General features: G+C 42.2%; 1 protein-coding gene across 3 annotated transcripts in view; it reads left to right on the forward strand.

Annotated features, from left to right (window-relative positions):
- Positions 1–14,389, forward strand: part of MCC (MCC regulator of WNT signaling pathway) — a 220,996-nt gene that overhangs the window by 136,403 nt on the left and 70,204 nt on the right. For all 3 annotated transcript variants that reach the window (XM_067568942.1, XM_067568940.1, XM_067568941.1), the window contains 2 exons: positions 2,332–2,474; positions 9,872–10,014. In XM_067568942.1, the coding sequence (XP_067425043.1) occupies positions 2,350–2,474; positions 9,872–10,014 (268 nt within the window). In that variant the 5' untranslated portion in view covers positions 2,332–2,349. The remainder of the gene's footprint in view (positions 1–2,331; positions 2,475–9,871; positions 10,015–14,389) is intronic.

Below are 14,389 nucleotides of genomic sequence, written 5' to 3' on the forward strand. Positions count from 1 at the left end.
ATAAAGCCTTTCATGGTAGCATATGAGAAGTAAGAAGATATGGTGATGTCTGCTGTAATGTCTATGTCAGGTAGCCAGTGTGCAGCCTGAAGCCCAAATGTTTCTCATTGGAGTTCAAGAATGTGGCCCCCAGCTACCCTCATCTTTAGTATTGAGATACGTCCACAGGGAGACACTCTTCATCCAAATGGAATTCCACTCAGCGAAAGTTTGGAGCCTTTAATCTAAGAACAAGATGAATCCCACAGCATGATGGGATCTGTAGTGTCAGCATCTTGTACCTCTATATTAAAAATGAAGGCAGCTCCCTTTTGTGCAAATTAATGTGGGCATCATACTCCTGCCTTCATAGTGAAGTCTTCATTTGGACAAAGAACACTGTAGAGAACAGTCCTGCACAGAGTGTGAACTAGATGGCTTCACCTAATAGGTCTTTTCCATCCATAGTTTCTATTATGTGATGATAAATGTATATTTACATTTTAAAATTATTATTATTTACTCTGCCATTATTATCTGTATATGTATCTTTGTTTGTTCTTCCCCTTCCTTACCAAAAATAATAAATAAAAACATAATGTATCCCTAGAACAGATTATTGCTATGGCCTGTCTATTAAAGTCTAACATTGATTATCTCGTTAGAGGGTAGATGTAGTGTAAAAGGCATTGCACATTTCACAGTAGTTAGAATGAAAAATGACACGACTACTCTGCACTTTGTGTTTGTAATCCTGGAATTTAAAAAATATTGAAATGGATTTCTTTTTTTTTAAAATGTGGATAATAAAATTTTCTGTCACGCTTAGCATCATGTTTCAGTTTGGGGGAAGTTAATTTTCATCCACATGATGATTCCAGGCCATACGCTATGAACCTAAGAAAATAGGGGGAAATTATGAAAATACTGTCAGCCCTTTAACTATCGATAGGAGTTTTGTGTGTGTTGGGTATTGCGTTGCTTTACTGTATTTTAATTCCATAGAGAGTGACATTCAGGACAAGTCACTTGTGGTAAAATAAAAATGCAGGAGGATTCATGCAGCAGTTACTTCTAATTTTGGCATTTAGAAATGGTTTAATTACACAGGCATGGAATATGTTCAGCTGAGGTACCAATGCTTAGATCGCTGTAAGTTTGAGATTTCGTTTAATGGGAACACAGTCTGCTTAGTGTGACTGCTGGAAGGCCCGGGCTGATTGCTGCATGGTGACAGAAGCACGTTAGAAGTCTTGCCCTTCCCAGTCTGCTACCAAGCATGAGCCTAATAAACAGGTACCATGGCTGGTGCTGTAATAGTGATGCATGTGGCTACTGGCATCTGAAAGCATGAGCTGAGGCTGAATATTGAAACACTGTCGGAGGGAAAGTTGGTCAGGGTTGCATGGAGCTTACAGTAATGCAAGCAGGAGGTCTGTCATTTCATCACTCAAGTGACAAGCTTTCTATTGTGTTGTAAATGAGTAAATTATGCAAAGTACCTACTTAGACTTATTTACAGATTCTCTAGGATTTGTCTATTTTAAACATGTTTACCCCGTTATATTCTTTCAGCCAGAATGGTAGAGGGAAAAGTAGCAGCCATATTTATGGTACATTGTGCCAAAGTCTCTCCTTGATCATCTATCACAATATACTTGGATGCACCTGAAATGTTTGGGAAGCCTAAGATGTATGACAGAGTGTTACAATGCACTGCTTTTGTCCAGAATTAGCATTACTACCTCTTAGAGCTGTGTCTAATGAACAGATTTGATCGGCACAACTTCATGGTACAATGTCTAGCACATCACAACAGAATGTCTTGTGGTTTAGGGTTTTGGGGGGATTTTTTTTGGTGTACAGTTACCGCATTATATCTTAAAATCAGATGCTGCAACACAACATCAGAGTGACACGACTTTGTGGGCTCCGAACATAATACCTTTTTGTGGGATATGGGAAGACATGACAACCCTGCAAAGAGCTCAGACAATCCTGCCTGGATGACAATCCTCACAAAGACTATACGTCCCAGTTTGTGATATTCTAGGCTGATCTGAGCAGTGGATGACACTGTATATTCAAGATGTGTGTAGCTGCAATATGGTTTATTTTATCGAACTTAGATGAAATCCTTCAGCTCTTGGCAAATTACCTATAAAGCCCTGGGTAGTACTAAGTTTGAAAGTCACTCTAAAGACTGTTTTCCTCTCTTTAATGAAAATTGGTGTCATAATTAGTGGGTAGGGTAGCCATTAATGCACATAAAACTTTGCCTTACATCTAATCTCAGTGTAGTTCATCATAAAACCTGTCCTCTTCCTTTGTGTTTTTGTTTCTCTGCTTTAGTGTGAACAATCTCATCTAATGAGAGAGCACGAAGACGTACAGGAGCGAACAACACTACGCTATGAGGAACGAATCACAGAGCTCCACAGCATTATCGCTGAGTTAAATAAGAAGATTGACCGACTACAAGGGACAACAATAAGGTATTGTATCTCCCATGAAGTCTGCGCCAAATTGAGAAGTGGTGTATATGGTAGTGTACAGTATACATTGGGTGTGAGTTGATTATAAAAGCGGTGTAGCTAGGCTTGCTATGATTGAGGTTCAGTGAGGGTGCAAAATTAATGTAACTGCATATTAAGGGTTTGGAAAGTGAACAGCTGTAGCAGGAAAAGCAGCTTATAGGAGGAGGGTGTAAGGCAAAGCAACCCGCTCCCCATCCCCATTTTTTTCTTTCTCCTATGCTATCCACAACACAACCAAGATTAAATTAATCCCATTATAAAATCACAACTGAAGTTGGCTTCAAGAGACTGCTTGCACCAGCAGTCCCCACAAAATACAAATTGGTGCAAATCACACTAATGTTGCATACTCATTGAATGTCAAAATTTGCACGGCCCTCTTTTAGGACATTACTCAGTAAGTACCAGCTATTTCTTCATGTACGTTCTAGATTTCACCACAGAGAAACATTTTTTTTCATCCATCTGTCCATATCAGCTGTTCGTTGCCTACAGCGAGGCAAAGGCCTTTTGCCATTATTTCATGAAGAAGTTTGCTGGGACCTCACAATACTGTTCAGCTGTCAATCTTATTGGGAAATGAACTCCTAGATCCTTGGCCAGTTCGGGATTTTAAACCAAAACACCCACTTTGAAAATAAAGAGTTTACATCTCTGCAGGTTATACTTAAAATTCTCCCCATGTAGCAATGTGTTTTTTTTCTTTCTTGTTTTCCTGCATGTTTTCCATAATGGCTGTTTCATTTCTTCCTCTTACTAAAGTCTATATTGGGAATCAAGCCAGGTGCCCCTCTTTTGTTTAAACTATATGTCCAGGAAAATATTTTTGTGTGAAAGAGAGAACTGGTGTATCGTAAATTACAGAAGGTAATAATATCCATATATTGAAATTACAGCATATAAATATGATTGCATTAATATTATTTGAAAAGATAAATATTGCCAGTTTTGCTGTAGGTAAAGATGATAAAGTAAAGATAAAGATGGTAAAGAGTGTGGGAAGATGTCTCTGGATAGTACAACCTAGTCTGAATGTAGATAGAAAAAAATTCCTGTCAGTCTATATGGAACCACTTCTTTGATTCCATATTCAGCCATGCATCTACCTATATAAATAAGTCTCGGATTCAGTTCCTCCTGGTCTGTTTTGCAAAGGGCATGGCCAATTTCCAGAATGACACCAAATGACCAAACCATACTGCTTGCTGTTATGTTCCCACTCTCTAAGTGGGCAAAGTCAGACTAAAGAGCAAAGCATGGGAAGAGTCAGAGTCACTAGTCTTTTCTCATCAAAGAAGGTTAATCATGTATCAGAAAACCAAGAAAAATACTATAAAATCCATCACAGAAACTTCTGGACTGAGACCTTGAAACCACTAAACTAGAAAATATATTTAAATTGTAGGATATTATTCATTGTTGACAGATGCTGTTGAAGGTTAAACACACACATCTACACAAAAGCCACTTCAACAGCCAGTGCACAGTGGGATTCAGAACTGAATCTGACACTAAATGTACACGTCACCTTAGAAAGGATGCAGCTGTTGCCCCTGTGGTGTGTGTGCCCCTGAAAGCCAAAGTGCCTTCAGAGTCTGCCATTGTGATAGAGTACCTAGGCACAACCTCTCCCCACCCACTGCAGCTTTGTGCAAACCGCCTCTCTCCACTTATATTTGAGTCCATTCTGCTGTTCTGAGGGTGGTAAATATTTGTAAGCAAAGAATTAATTCTTATTTTGCTTTTCTTTGATGGTCGCTGTAGCTAGTTTTCTCTGAGAGACCAATATATTAAAAAGAAGAAGAACTGTGAACAAGGTGGGCTTAGAGAACTTTGAGTCAGCTTCTAAAGACAGTGGGAGGAAAGAAAATTAATTCTTCACTCCTGTCGTTTCCATACTTTCCTGTCATTGCACGTCAGGCTTCTGCTCTTGCCCCACTCTGTTAGCAGGTGTTGGAATCCTGCAGAAATGTAGGTTAATTGCTGCTGTCTCCATTGGGACAGGTGTGGCTCCTTCTACTCCACCCTGAATATAAGGGACGTTGAGCAGGTTTGGGACAGATAGATTCTGAGAGAAAGGTCCTGGAAGCAACTAAGTCTGGGGCAAAGACTTAGTTTAGGGCTTCATGTAACAGTGCTATTTTGCTACTACCTTTCTGTTAATAAGAAAACAGGAGTGGGGATTTTTTTTTACTTTGAATGTCTCTATTATGCTTCCAAATATGCACAAAAAGATGAGACATCACTTGTGAAATCCCAGGATTGTCAGGCTGTCATTTTGAAAGTGGTTACTTATATCTGCTGATCCATAGAGCAAATAAATGCAACTCCCTGGTGCTGGCATGGAAAAGTTGTATAGCAACTGCACCCTACGGCTTATATACTGGAGAAAAGCTTGATATATTGTTGCTTTATCTCATTCTTAGTGCCTCCTTTTAAAGAAACCAAAGTTACACAGCAAGTTTGATCTAGTTTAGTTTTGTGTCTTTAAATGGTCGTCATTTTAGGCTAGTAGCAATTCATGAGCAGAACAGGGTTTTCAGGCTAATCAAACAGTTGCAACAGATTTAAGAGAGTTTGACAGATTGCATAAGCTAATTTATATTTTTCATTTAGAAAAGATTGCTTTTTTCAAACTCTTCAGAGGGTGAGGGCAAATAGGTTCAGGAAGTTGCAGAATTGTGTCTCACACATTGTTCAGCAAGCCCAACTGCAGAGAAGTCAAATCAAGTGCCATGGCTGCACCTCTTCTCAGACAATACACAAAGTGTTGTTTTTAGTAATAATTATTATATGAAATATTTTTAGATGTTTCCAATAAACTTCTGGATTTGACAGGGCCTTTCTGGGGGACAGCAAGTTCCATATGTGTGGCCACATGAAGCTAGCTGTTGAAACTGTGTTATGTTCTGCCAACACTCCTGATGCAAATGAAGTCACAGTGGTTATGGGATCAAGCCAACAATCATTCCTAATTGTCTCATCTCACTGATGTTGCTGCAGTTCGAGACAGCTCAGCTGGCTTGGGACTCCAACCAAAAAAAGAGGAAACTATGAAATACAGCTGCAACCTATTTGGTCTGGAAGAGAAAATGTCTGAACTCATATAATGTTGAGCCCTGCTTAGTTCCTGAAGTGGGCTGATGTATCATTTACCCACCACCAGATCATAAGAAATAGTTTTGTAATTTGGGGGAAGTAGAGCAGTTAAGAAGGTAGCTGGCTGAGAGATGGTAAATTTCTTTCTTATATAGTCAATAATAGAAATCTTCGCTCTGTTTGCGTTATCTAAGAGTTTTTCAAACAGAGAGGCTTTAGTGAAGTCCCTAAAAGAAATCCGTGGCTCAGATGGGAGGCTACCCTGTTTAAAACTTTGCTAAGAACACAAGAGCAGTGTTTCAAACTCTAATCTTTCTTTTAGGGTGAATGTAGTGTGGTCAGATTTCCAAAACTCAAGTCACAGGTTTAAGTCAAATTCATAGTAAGATTGTTTAGCCTGAAACGCTCTGTATTTTTACACCAGAATGGTGCAGAATATGCTTTCCATTCTCTTCTCCATTTGAATTGACTTCATTGCAACATCATAGCTCTGAGCCCCTGTTACCTGTCATTTGGAAGTGGGCCACCAGCCTTCACTCCGTCCATTCATAAAAGACTTCGATACATTCAGTAACTTTTCCTGGACTGCTCCCCATTCACTGGCTCACACAAGTCAGAAAAGGGCGAAGCCAGTCAAATGGGTAGGTCCACATGAAGCATCATCATCATCATTGATGTATAAAAAACACCAACTTATTAGGGTGTGTCAGTTACACCCTGACAAGATCAAACTCTCAAGAACAAAGAAGTCCCCAAACTAAAGATAAGACATTAGATAATATTGTATCTATTTTTAAAGTGCATGTTACTGGTCAAGAAAAGTTCATCCTAACTCAAGATTTATTTATTTTTTTTAAATCATGGCTTCGGTAAGGAAATGCAATTGTCACGTAAAAACAACGAGAGTTCTGTAGCACTTTAAAGACTAACAATAAACCATGCCATATGATTGAGAACAACATCAGCTATATATAGTCTTTCCAGCTTTTCCAGCCAAAGAATGGAGGGGCGGGGGAGTTGTCTTTCATCTCAAAGTAACAACCATGCTGAAATATGTCTGTACAGCTTATGGACTTTCTTGCTTGCTGGTGTCTGGATTCTTGGCAGCTGTCAAAAGACATACAATCTAACCAGTCAACCATTTGTAACTAAATGCTGTGCAGCCATGAACTCTATGGCATTATAGCATATTACCAAACAGAAAATGTATATAGAAATGAGTCACCTAGGAACCCCGGAGGAAAAAGGAGAGATACAGAATAAATGGTATAGTGGACAGCATCATAACAATTAATAATGCTTGGCACTCGCAGAGTACCTTTTATCTGAGGATCTCAAAGTATTTTACAATAATTCATTAACATATAATGCAAGTTGAAAAATAGGCCAACACCTAGAGTGTGGAAACCATCCTCTGTTTGAAGCTATTAGAGAATCTTTATGTACACACCTTGACAACACCCCACCAGAATTCATTAATGGGGAAGAGGAGGTGCTGTGAAATTGCTATTTTGATCATTACTTGCTTGAGGTTTAACTTCCGGTGTTGTTTAAATACAACAACCCTGATTCTCTGTGGAGCACTTCTTATCTGAGCTGCAGCCAAGGAGGCAGGCGCAAAGGTGACTTTAAAGCTACCTTCTCCCCTTCTCTCCTGGATCCTACAGCTGTTTTGCACCAAGTTAGAGCAACTTGAAGCCTGCTCTAATTTTCACTAGTTGTCCCCAGAGCTCAATGGCATTCCAGGACCTGAGGTTCCCCAGGGCACAAAGACACCACAAGAATACTCAGCCATGCTCCAGATGCTGGCTGAAGGACAGAACAGCAGAGGGGTTGCTGTGACAGCTCTATGCCACCTTCCCCTGTGCAAGGAGGAGTCCTCCAGGTTCCATCCAGCTAAGCAGGCTTTAGAACTGTTTTGCACCACTGGAGCAATGCAAAACTGCTTTATTGCACAGGAGGATCTGGACCCTAGTACCTTTTGTTACTTTTCAATCAATTTTTAAACATTCTGTTTTAGTGTGTAGATATCACACCTCAGAGTCCTATTGAAATCAGCACTGCTTTTGTGTTCTAGAAGGGAAGGGAAGAGGATGGAAGAGAGGGATTTTGCATTGCCTTTGAACAGCTGCAGGTCTAGAAAGCCCTTGTTTTCAAAAATCGGCATCTTAGTTGTGTACACAAAATATAAGCATATATAAAAGTGTGTAGATGCTGCACTGATTGGTGTTCTTTAAATACCTAGGGTAGAAAAGGTAAATTGCACCTGTAAAATATGCTGTTGTATGTACAAAGTGGGTAGTTTACCATTTGCATTCATAGTTACCTATTTTGAATGTGCAGTTTATATGTTTGTAAAGAGGCACGTTTTGCATGCATACTTCAAGACAAATTTTGGAAAATTTGGCTTAAACAACCAAAGGGTTGATTTGTCAATCTCAGCCATTGTCATTTAAACAAGAAAACTAGTCTAAGCCTGAAAGTAGAGCAAGTCAGAGCTGATTAGTATGTGTATACAACAAGCATCAATTTTACAATTAGGTCAGCCTGTTATCCATTCATGGAGGTAATTCACATTTTAAAATGAATCACTAATTGCAAAGCAGGTTGATGTATAAATGAACAAACAAATTACCCTTTTGACCAAAAGAAAAAGCAACTTGGTAATAGTTTTTGTCTAAAGCTAATTATCATTGTGCTATGCCTAATAATTAACATATTCAGAGAACATTAACCCACATTTATGTGTCTTCATTAGCCTCCATTTTAATTCATGCTATTTGTGGTTTGGTTCTCACACTTGCTTTAAATAGGTATTGCCCATCACCTTAAAGACCTCGCTTTGATCTGAATCTTAATTTTAACCTTATCTTAATTTTTGTATAATAGTTGCTAAATGCTTGTGATAGGAACGTGACTTTCTGTAATGAGCTGCGTTGACTTTCAGAGTTGGAAAAGCGTGGCCATTCCTATTAAAACTACAGCAGGGTAGCTTAGGGAATGCTGCTTGGCAAACAAGCTGGAATTTTTCTTATGAGTTAGCTTGTTTCACAGACTGCAGCCTTTCCTTCAGTCAGTGTAGTGATACATACAGATCATCTTCCTTTCAGTTATTTTGCCCATTGTCAAACCTTAAGGCTAACTCCTGCAAGGTGCTGAGTACTTTCAGCTTCCACTGACCTCAGTGGAAATGGAGAGTTCTCATTACCCTGCAGAACTATCCCCTTAGCTTACTGGAGGTGCCTTGACAGTGCTGTGCTCTCCCTCCCCACGCAACTCTATTCCTGTTCTGTGCTTCCTCCCCACCCCAAAACTATCCACCTCTCTGCTGAAACAGCAGCAAAATAAACCACTACAAAATATTTCACTTAATGAGTAGCCAAATGGGGCTACAGTTAATTCTCTCATCAAAGGGTTTTGGGTTTGTTGTTTCTGTACCTATGCTACTGATATTTTTCTGAGTGTTTAAAATGTACATATCTGAAAGTGACAAAATAATATTTATAAAAAACGGAAGCTGCTTTTCTGAGATTAAAAGTCAGGTCTCCCAGAATTTTCCTTCTTGTTATTCTTTGAGTCTAATTAAAAAATGAATTAAAAAAGAAAAGAAAAACATTTTTAAGTGCTTCCTTGGGCATTGTGATTTCACATTCCACTACGGTCCTTATCTGCTTCTCCCCATTCCTTGAACTTTAGGTGTAAAGGTAGGGAGACGACCCCTTTTTTATAAAACCCACTGCTTCAGGTAATGCCCAATATGGCCCAAACAATTTTGAAAGAATCCGCTTGACAAATAACAGTAAAACTATGTAATATGCCAGGATTTTGTTTTTCAGTAACTCCAGCAGCTCACTGCCATTCTAATTAATCTATGCTTTATCTTCTAAGAGATTTCAAATGAAAACCCACTTGGCAACAGGAGAATTTAGAGAGGCAGACACACCCACTTAATCTCGCAGTCCATTTTCTTATAGTGAACAGTAGCCTGGAATGATCACAAGAACTTTGGTGAAACGTCAAAATACAGAAATGTGAGCTAGATACTGCCCACTACATAAATGGCAGTTGAGAGTACAGTACAGATATCAACGTGCTTCATGGGGAGTGTACCCTGGTCTGTTTGGTAGTCTAGCTGAGATGGAGAAAGTTCGTTGTCCAGTGTGTACCCTACTTACTGTGACTATAGGATTGAAATGCATGCTGTAGAGTTACTTAGTCCTTCAATGGTAATTTTTTTCTTTGTGGCTCTGCCCCAGGGAGGAAGATGAATATTCAGAACTGCGATCGGAGCTCAGCCACAGCCATCATGAGGCTAATGAAGATTCACGCAGCATGGACCAGGATCAGACTTCTGTTTCCGTTCCAGAGAACCAGTCCACCATGGTCACTGCTGACATGGGTTAGTGAGTTTTTGAATAAACAGGATGTCACCTAGTAGTTGGAAGCCATTGTAGCCTTTAAAATGCTGATCAAAATGCTTGGAGGGGAAAGGAAAGACAAGAAATCATCCCAGGCTTTGTTAATCAAACCAAAGGTGTGGAGGAATTCTCCAGGAGAATAATCTTGCTCCCTGGCCATCAGAGCTAGAATAGCTGCAGAGGAAGAACGGAAAATGAGCTTGTCAGGAAGAGCTGATGAGCCTAAATGAGTGCCCTTTGTGGAGGGGCCGGAACACGCACGCTCTCTAGAATGATACACATGTTCTGACTTGACGATCTCATTGGCTGATTAGTCGGAAGAATTGATTTTTTTAAGTCCTGTTACGGTTTCGTTATTTTATCAAATAGCAAAAAAAAATAAAAATAATTATTTATAATATAAATGACTGAAGGTTTTTTTTAAAATGCTGCTAGTTTATTTAACTATAAAATGTTGATTGCTGCAAATTGCAGAGATTAAATAACGAGAGACATCAAGAGGCACTAACAAGAGGCAGAGCAATGTGCTGCTGTTAAACTTCTCTCTCCAGGCCATGACTTTTAAGACTCGTTGCTTTCTGAGAGCCATTCATTTATGTACACGTAGCAGGTTTCTAAATGACACTTGTCTGGGCTGTCGAGTGTTAAGGAGGTTCTTTATGGCAAAGAGTACGGTAATGATATTGTTTTTCAGCCGTGCTCAGGTTGGGGATTTCAAAGCTGAAATTAAAGGCTACTAAGTACTACTAGCTACAGAGATCCGATTCTCAGACTCCAGCAGTAAAGATGTTCAGTATTGGGGTATGTAGACGCACTGCTTTTCACAGGCTTGGGAGTGTCATTGATATCCATATTAGAGGGGGGAATGCCTGTCTCACTGGATCAGATTCTGTTCTCATTTACATCAGTGTAAATCAGGGATATATCCTTGACTGTAGTGTAGTTTCCCCTTCCTTCTGTCATAGGTGTTTATTAGATGCTGATCACCACAACGCCCAGACTCCAGCATGCCTTGGGAAAGTCATGATGCACTAGATATTGATGAAAAAGTTGCTCTAAATCCAAAGTCCTATGTGAATGATCCAAGAAGAGAAAAAGATCAAAACATCACAGAGATATTTTCTAAGTACTTTTGTTACAGTCATACAGAAGGTCAAATTCTGTCCTCAGATAAATGTGTGTCACTGTCATTGAAGTCAGTCGAAATTCAGCTGATTTTCAATGGCAGTTGTACATGCCTCTTTGAGGGCAATGTTTGTGTCCCAGTGTAAACTCACTTAACAGTATACTTTTATTCTTCTTCTTCGAGTGCTTGCTCATGTCAATTCCAAGTAGGTGCACGTGCATGCCACGTGCACAGTTATCGGAAGGGTTTTGCCCTAGTGGTATCTGTTGGATTGGTGCAGGCGCCCCCTGGAGTCATGCCTCCATGGCGCCATACATAGGGCCCCGCTGCCTCCCACTTCCTTCTTGTCACCCATGACAGTTGTTGAAGCTTCTATCTTTTCTTGCTTCGGCAAGTGTTTCCCCAGTGGTCTTCTACTGTGGTTCCTGTAAATAGTTAGATTAGAATTAGTTGTTAGTAGGTAGCTAAAGTTTTCTTTGCGGGGTTCCCTCTCCCACACACATCTTCCTCCCACCTGGGAACTGGGTCATGCCTCGGTCCCAAGGATTCAAACCATGTGGGACCTGCCATAAACCTATGCCAAGGGGCGATCCCCACGAATCCTGCCTGAAGTGCTTGGGGGAATCCCATCAGACTGATCGCTGTAGGATTTACAGGGATTCCATTTTAGTACTAAGAAGGAGAGGAACGTTAGACTTAAACACTTCCTCCTGGAGGCAGCTCTCTGTCCCCACTGGCTCCAGGTGACTCGGACCTGGCACCCAGTACCTTGGTGCGGAGTGCGCCGGCCTCTATTAGAGGGTCTACAATGCCAAAAAAACAACTCGGCACCAAGTGAATCCCAGCACTGGCATTCCTTGGCACCGAAGACGACCTGGCACTGCTCCCACTCTCCAGTGCCTCACAGAGGCATAAAAGACTGATAAAGGGGGTTTGCCCACAGTGAAGGCAGCGGGGAGTGACAGCGCTAACGGTGTGTGTCCTGCGCCAGGCACCTGGTGCCTACCCCACCAGAGGTGACAACATCGACTTCGGAGCTGCAGAGGGTAACGTTGAGTCTGGCGCCAGTGGACTCACCTATAAAGGGGGGAGTCAGGTGGAAGAATTGGACCTCCCTTCCATGGTCCACCCCTGACATTTCTGAGGCGGTGAAGGACCTGATAGCCATGGTGGCACAGCAGTCCCCTGCCAGAATAGAGAGCGTGCCGCAATTAAGACCTCCAGCGCTGTCTAGCGGCAAGCCTGCCATAATGTGGCACTGGTCGCCTTCCCCTCAGCACTACTGTCTGGCACTGTCTCACTCGGCACTGCCATGGTCCCCATGCTCGGTGTCATTGGTCTCAGAGGTGGAGTCGTACACCTCCAAGTGTATTTGGCACCAATCAGAGTGGTGTTGCTATAGGGAGGAGAAGAGGCAGGGCCCCCTTCATGGGACCTTGGCCAGCGCAGTAGCACGCTCTTTTATCCTGTGCAGCATAGGTAGGACTACTCTGGGAAGCAGGGCAGAAATAACAGGTGTAGGACACCTCAACCTCCGTCCAACCAAGGCCAGGGCTTGTCGAGGCAGTCCTCCAGCTCCAAGCAAGCATTTTGAGGTGCGCCTGAAGCCAGCACATCAGAGCAGTTCCCGGATCCTTCTCCCTACTTCCTGAACCGTCTATCCCCTTTCTATCGTGCCTGGGCTCAGATAACCTCGGACGATGGGTGCTGCGTACGGTAGAATGGGAATATTCTCTCCAATTCTATACCTCCTCACCCTTCCTTCCCCATCCCTCTTCAGAGACCCCTCTCACGAGCAACTTCTTATGCAGGAGGTACAAAGGTTCCCAAGATCAGAAGCAGTAGAGGAGGTTCCACAGGAACTAAGGGGAAAGAGGTTTTACTCCCAATATTTCCTAATCCCAAAAGCCAAAGAGGGTCTCAGATCCATTCTCAACCTGCAAAACCTCAACAGATTCATGGAGAAACTGAAGTTCCACATGGTATCCTTGGGCGCTATCATCCCCTCCCTGGATCTGGGGCACAGGTATGCCACCCTCGACTTGAAGAATGCTTATTTTCATATATGAATAGTCCTGTCCCACAGAAGGTTCCTCAGGTTCGTAGTAAACCACCCTCATTATCAGTTTACAGTCCTCCCCTTCGGCCTGTCAGTGGGCCCTTGAGTGTGCACCAAGTGTATGGTGTTTGTCGCTGCATTCCTAAGGATACAACAGGTACAAGTGTTCCCGTACCTAGACGACTGACTTGGCAAGGGCCACTCCAGGGAGCAGGCAGAGGCACTTGTCATCCTGATATGGTCAACCTTCAACAGACTGGGTCTACCACTAAACATATCCAAGTCGACCTTGTCCCTTATCCCAAAGAATAGAGTTTACAGGAGCAGTCCTAGACTCGGTTCAGGCCAGGGCACTTCTGCCAGAGTCTCGCTTCCAGACCATTTGCTCCATCATAGAGGACTTCAGACTCTTTCCCACCATGATGGATGGAGCTGCTTGAAGCTCCTAGGTCACATGGCTTCCTACATGTATGTGGTCCAGCACACGAGGCTGCAGCTCAAACCTCTCCAGACTTGACTGGCATCAGTACGTCAGCCAAACAGAGACAAATTAGACAAGATAGTTTTATTTCCCCCTCAGGTCATTGAGTTCTTCCTGTGATGACTCCACCCTCAATCAGTATGCGCAGGAGTGCCCTTCTCCAGACCTCAGCCGTTGTTATGTCCAGTCACGGGCGCATCAGCGTTGGGGTGGGGAGTGCATCTAGGGATCCTCAGGACTCAAGGCCTCTGGTCTCGAGCAGAGCTATCGCTCCCCATCAACATCAGGGAGCTGAAAGCAGTTTGCCTGGTATGCCAAACCTTCCAGTCCCATCTACAAGGCCGATGTGTATCAGTTATGATGGCCAATACAACAGTGATGTTTTATATAAACAGACAGGGTGGAGCACGTTCCTCTCCTCTGCATCAAGCAGCCCTCAAGCTGTAGGATTTCTGCATAGCTCACTTGATACACCTAGAGGAATCTTACCTCCATGGATCCCAGAATGAGTTGGTGGACCATCTCAGCAGATCCTTCCACTGCCATGAGTGGTCTATTTGCCCGGATGTCTTGAACAGCAGTGGGGAGTTCTGTTCACAATGTAGACTGAACAGGAAGTGTCAACAGTTTTGTTCATTCCTGAACCACAGCCCGGGCTTGATCATAGATGCATGCCTCCTCCCTTGGAAG

The sequence above is a fragment of the Emydura macquarii genome, unplaced genomic scaffold (assembly GCF_026122565.2).
Source record: "Emydura macquarii macquarii isolate MOO-44397 ecotype Brisbane River unplaced genomic scaffold, CSIRO-AGI_Emac_v2 contig_2897, whole genome shotgun sequence".
Taxonomy (NCBI): Eukaryota; Metazoa; Chordata; order Testudines; family Chelidae; genus Emydura; species Emydura macquarii.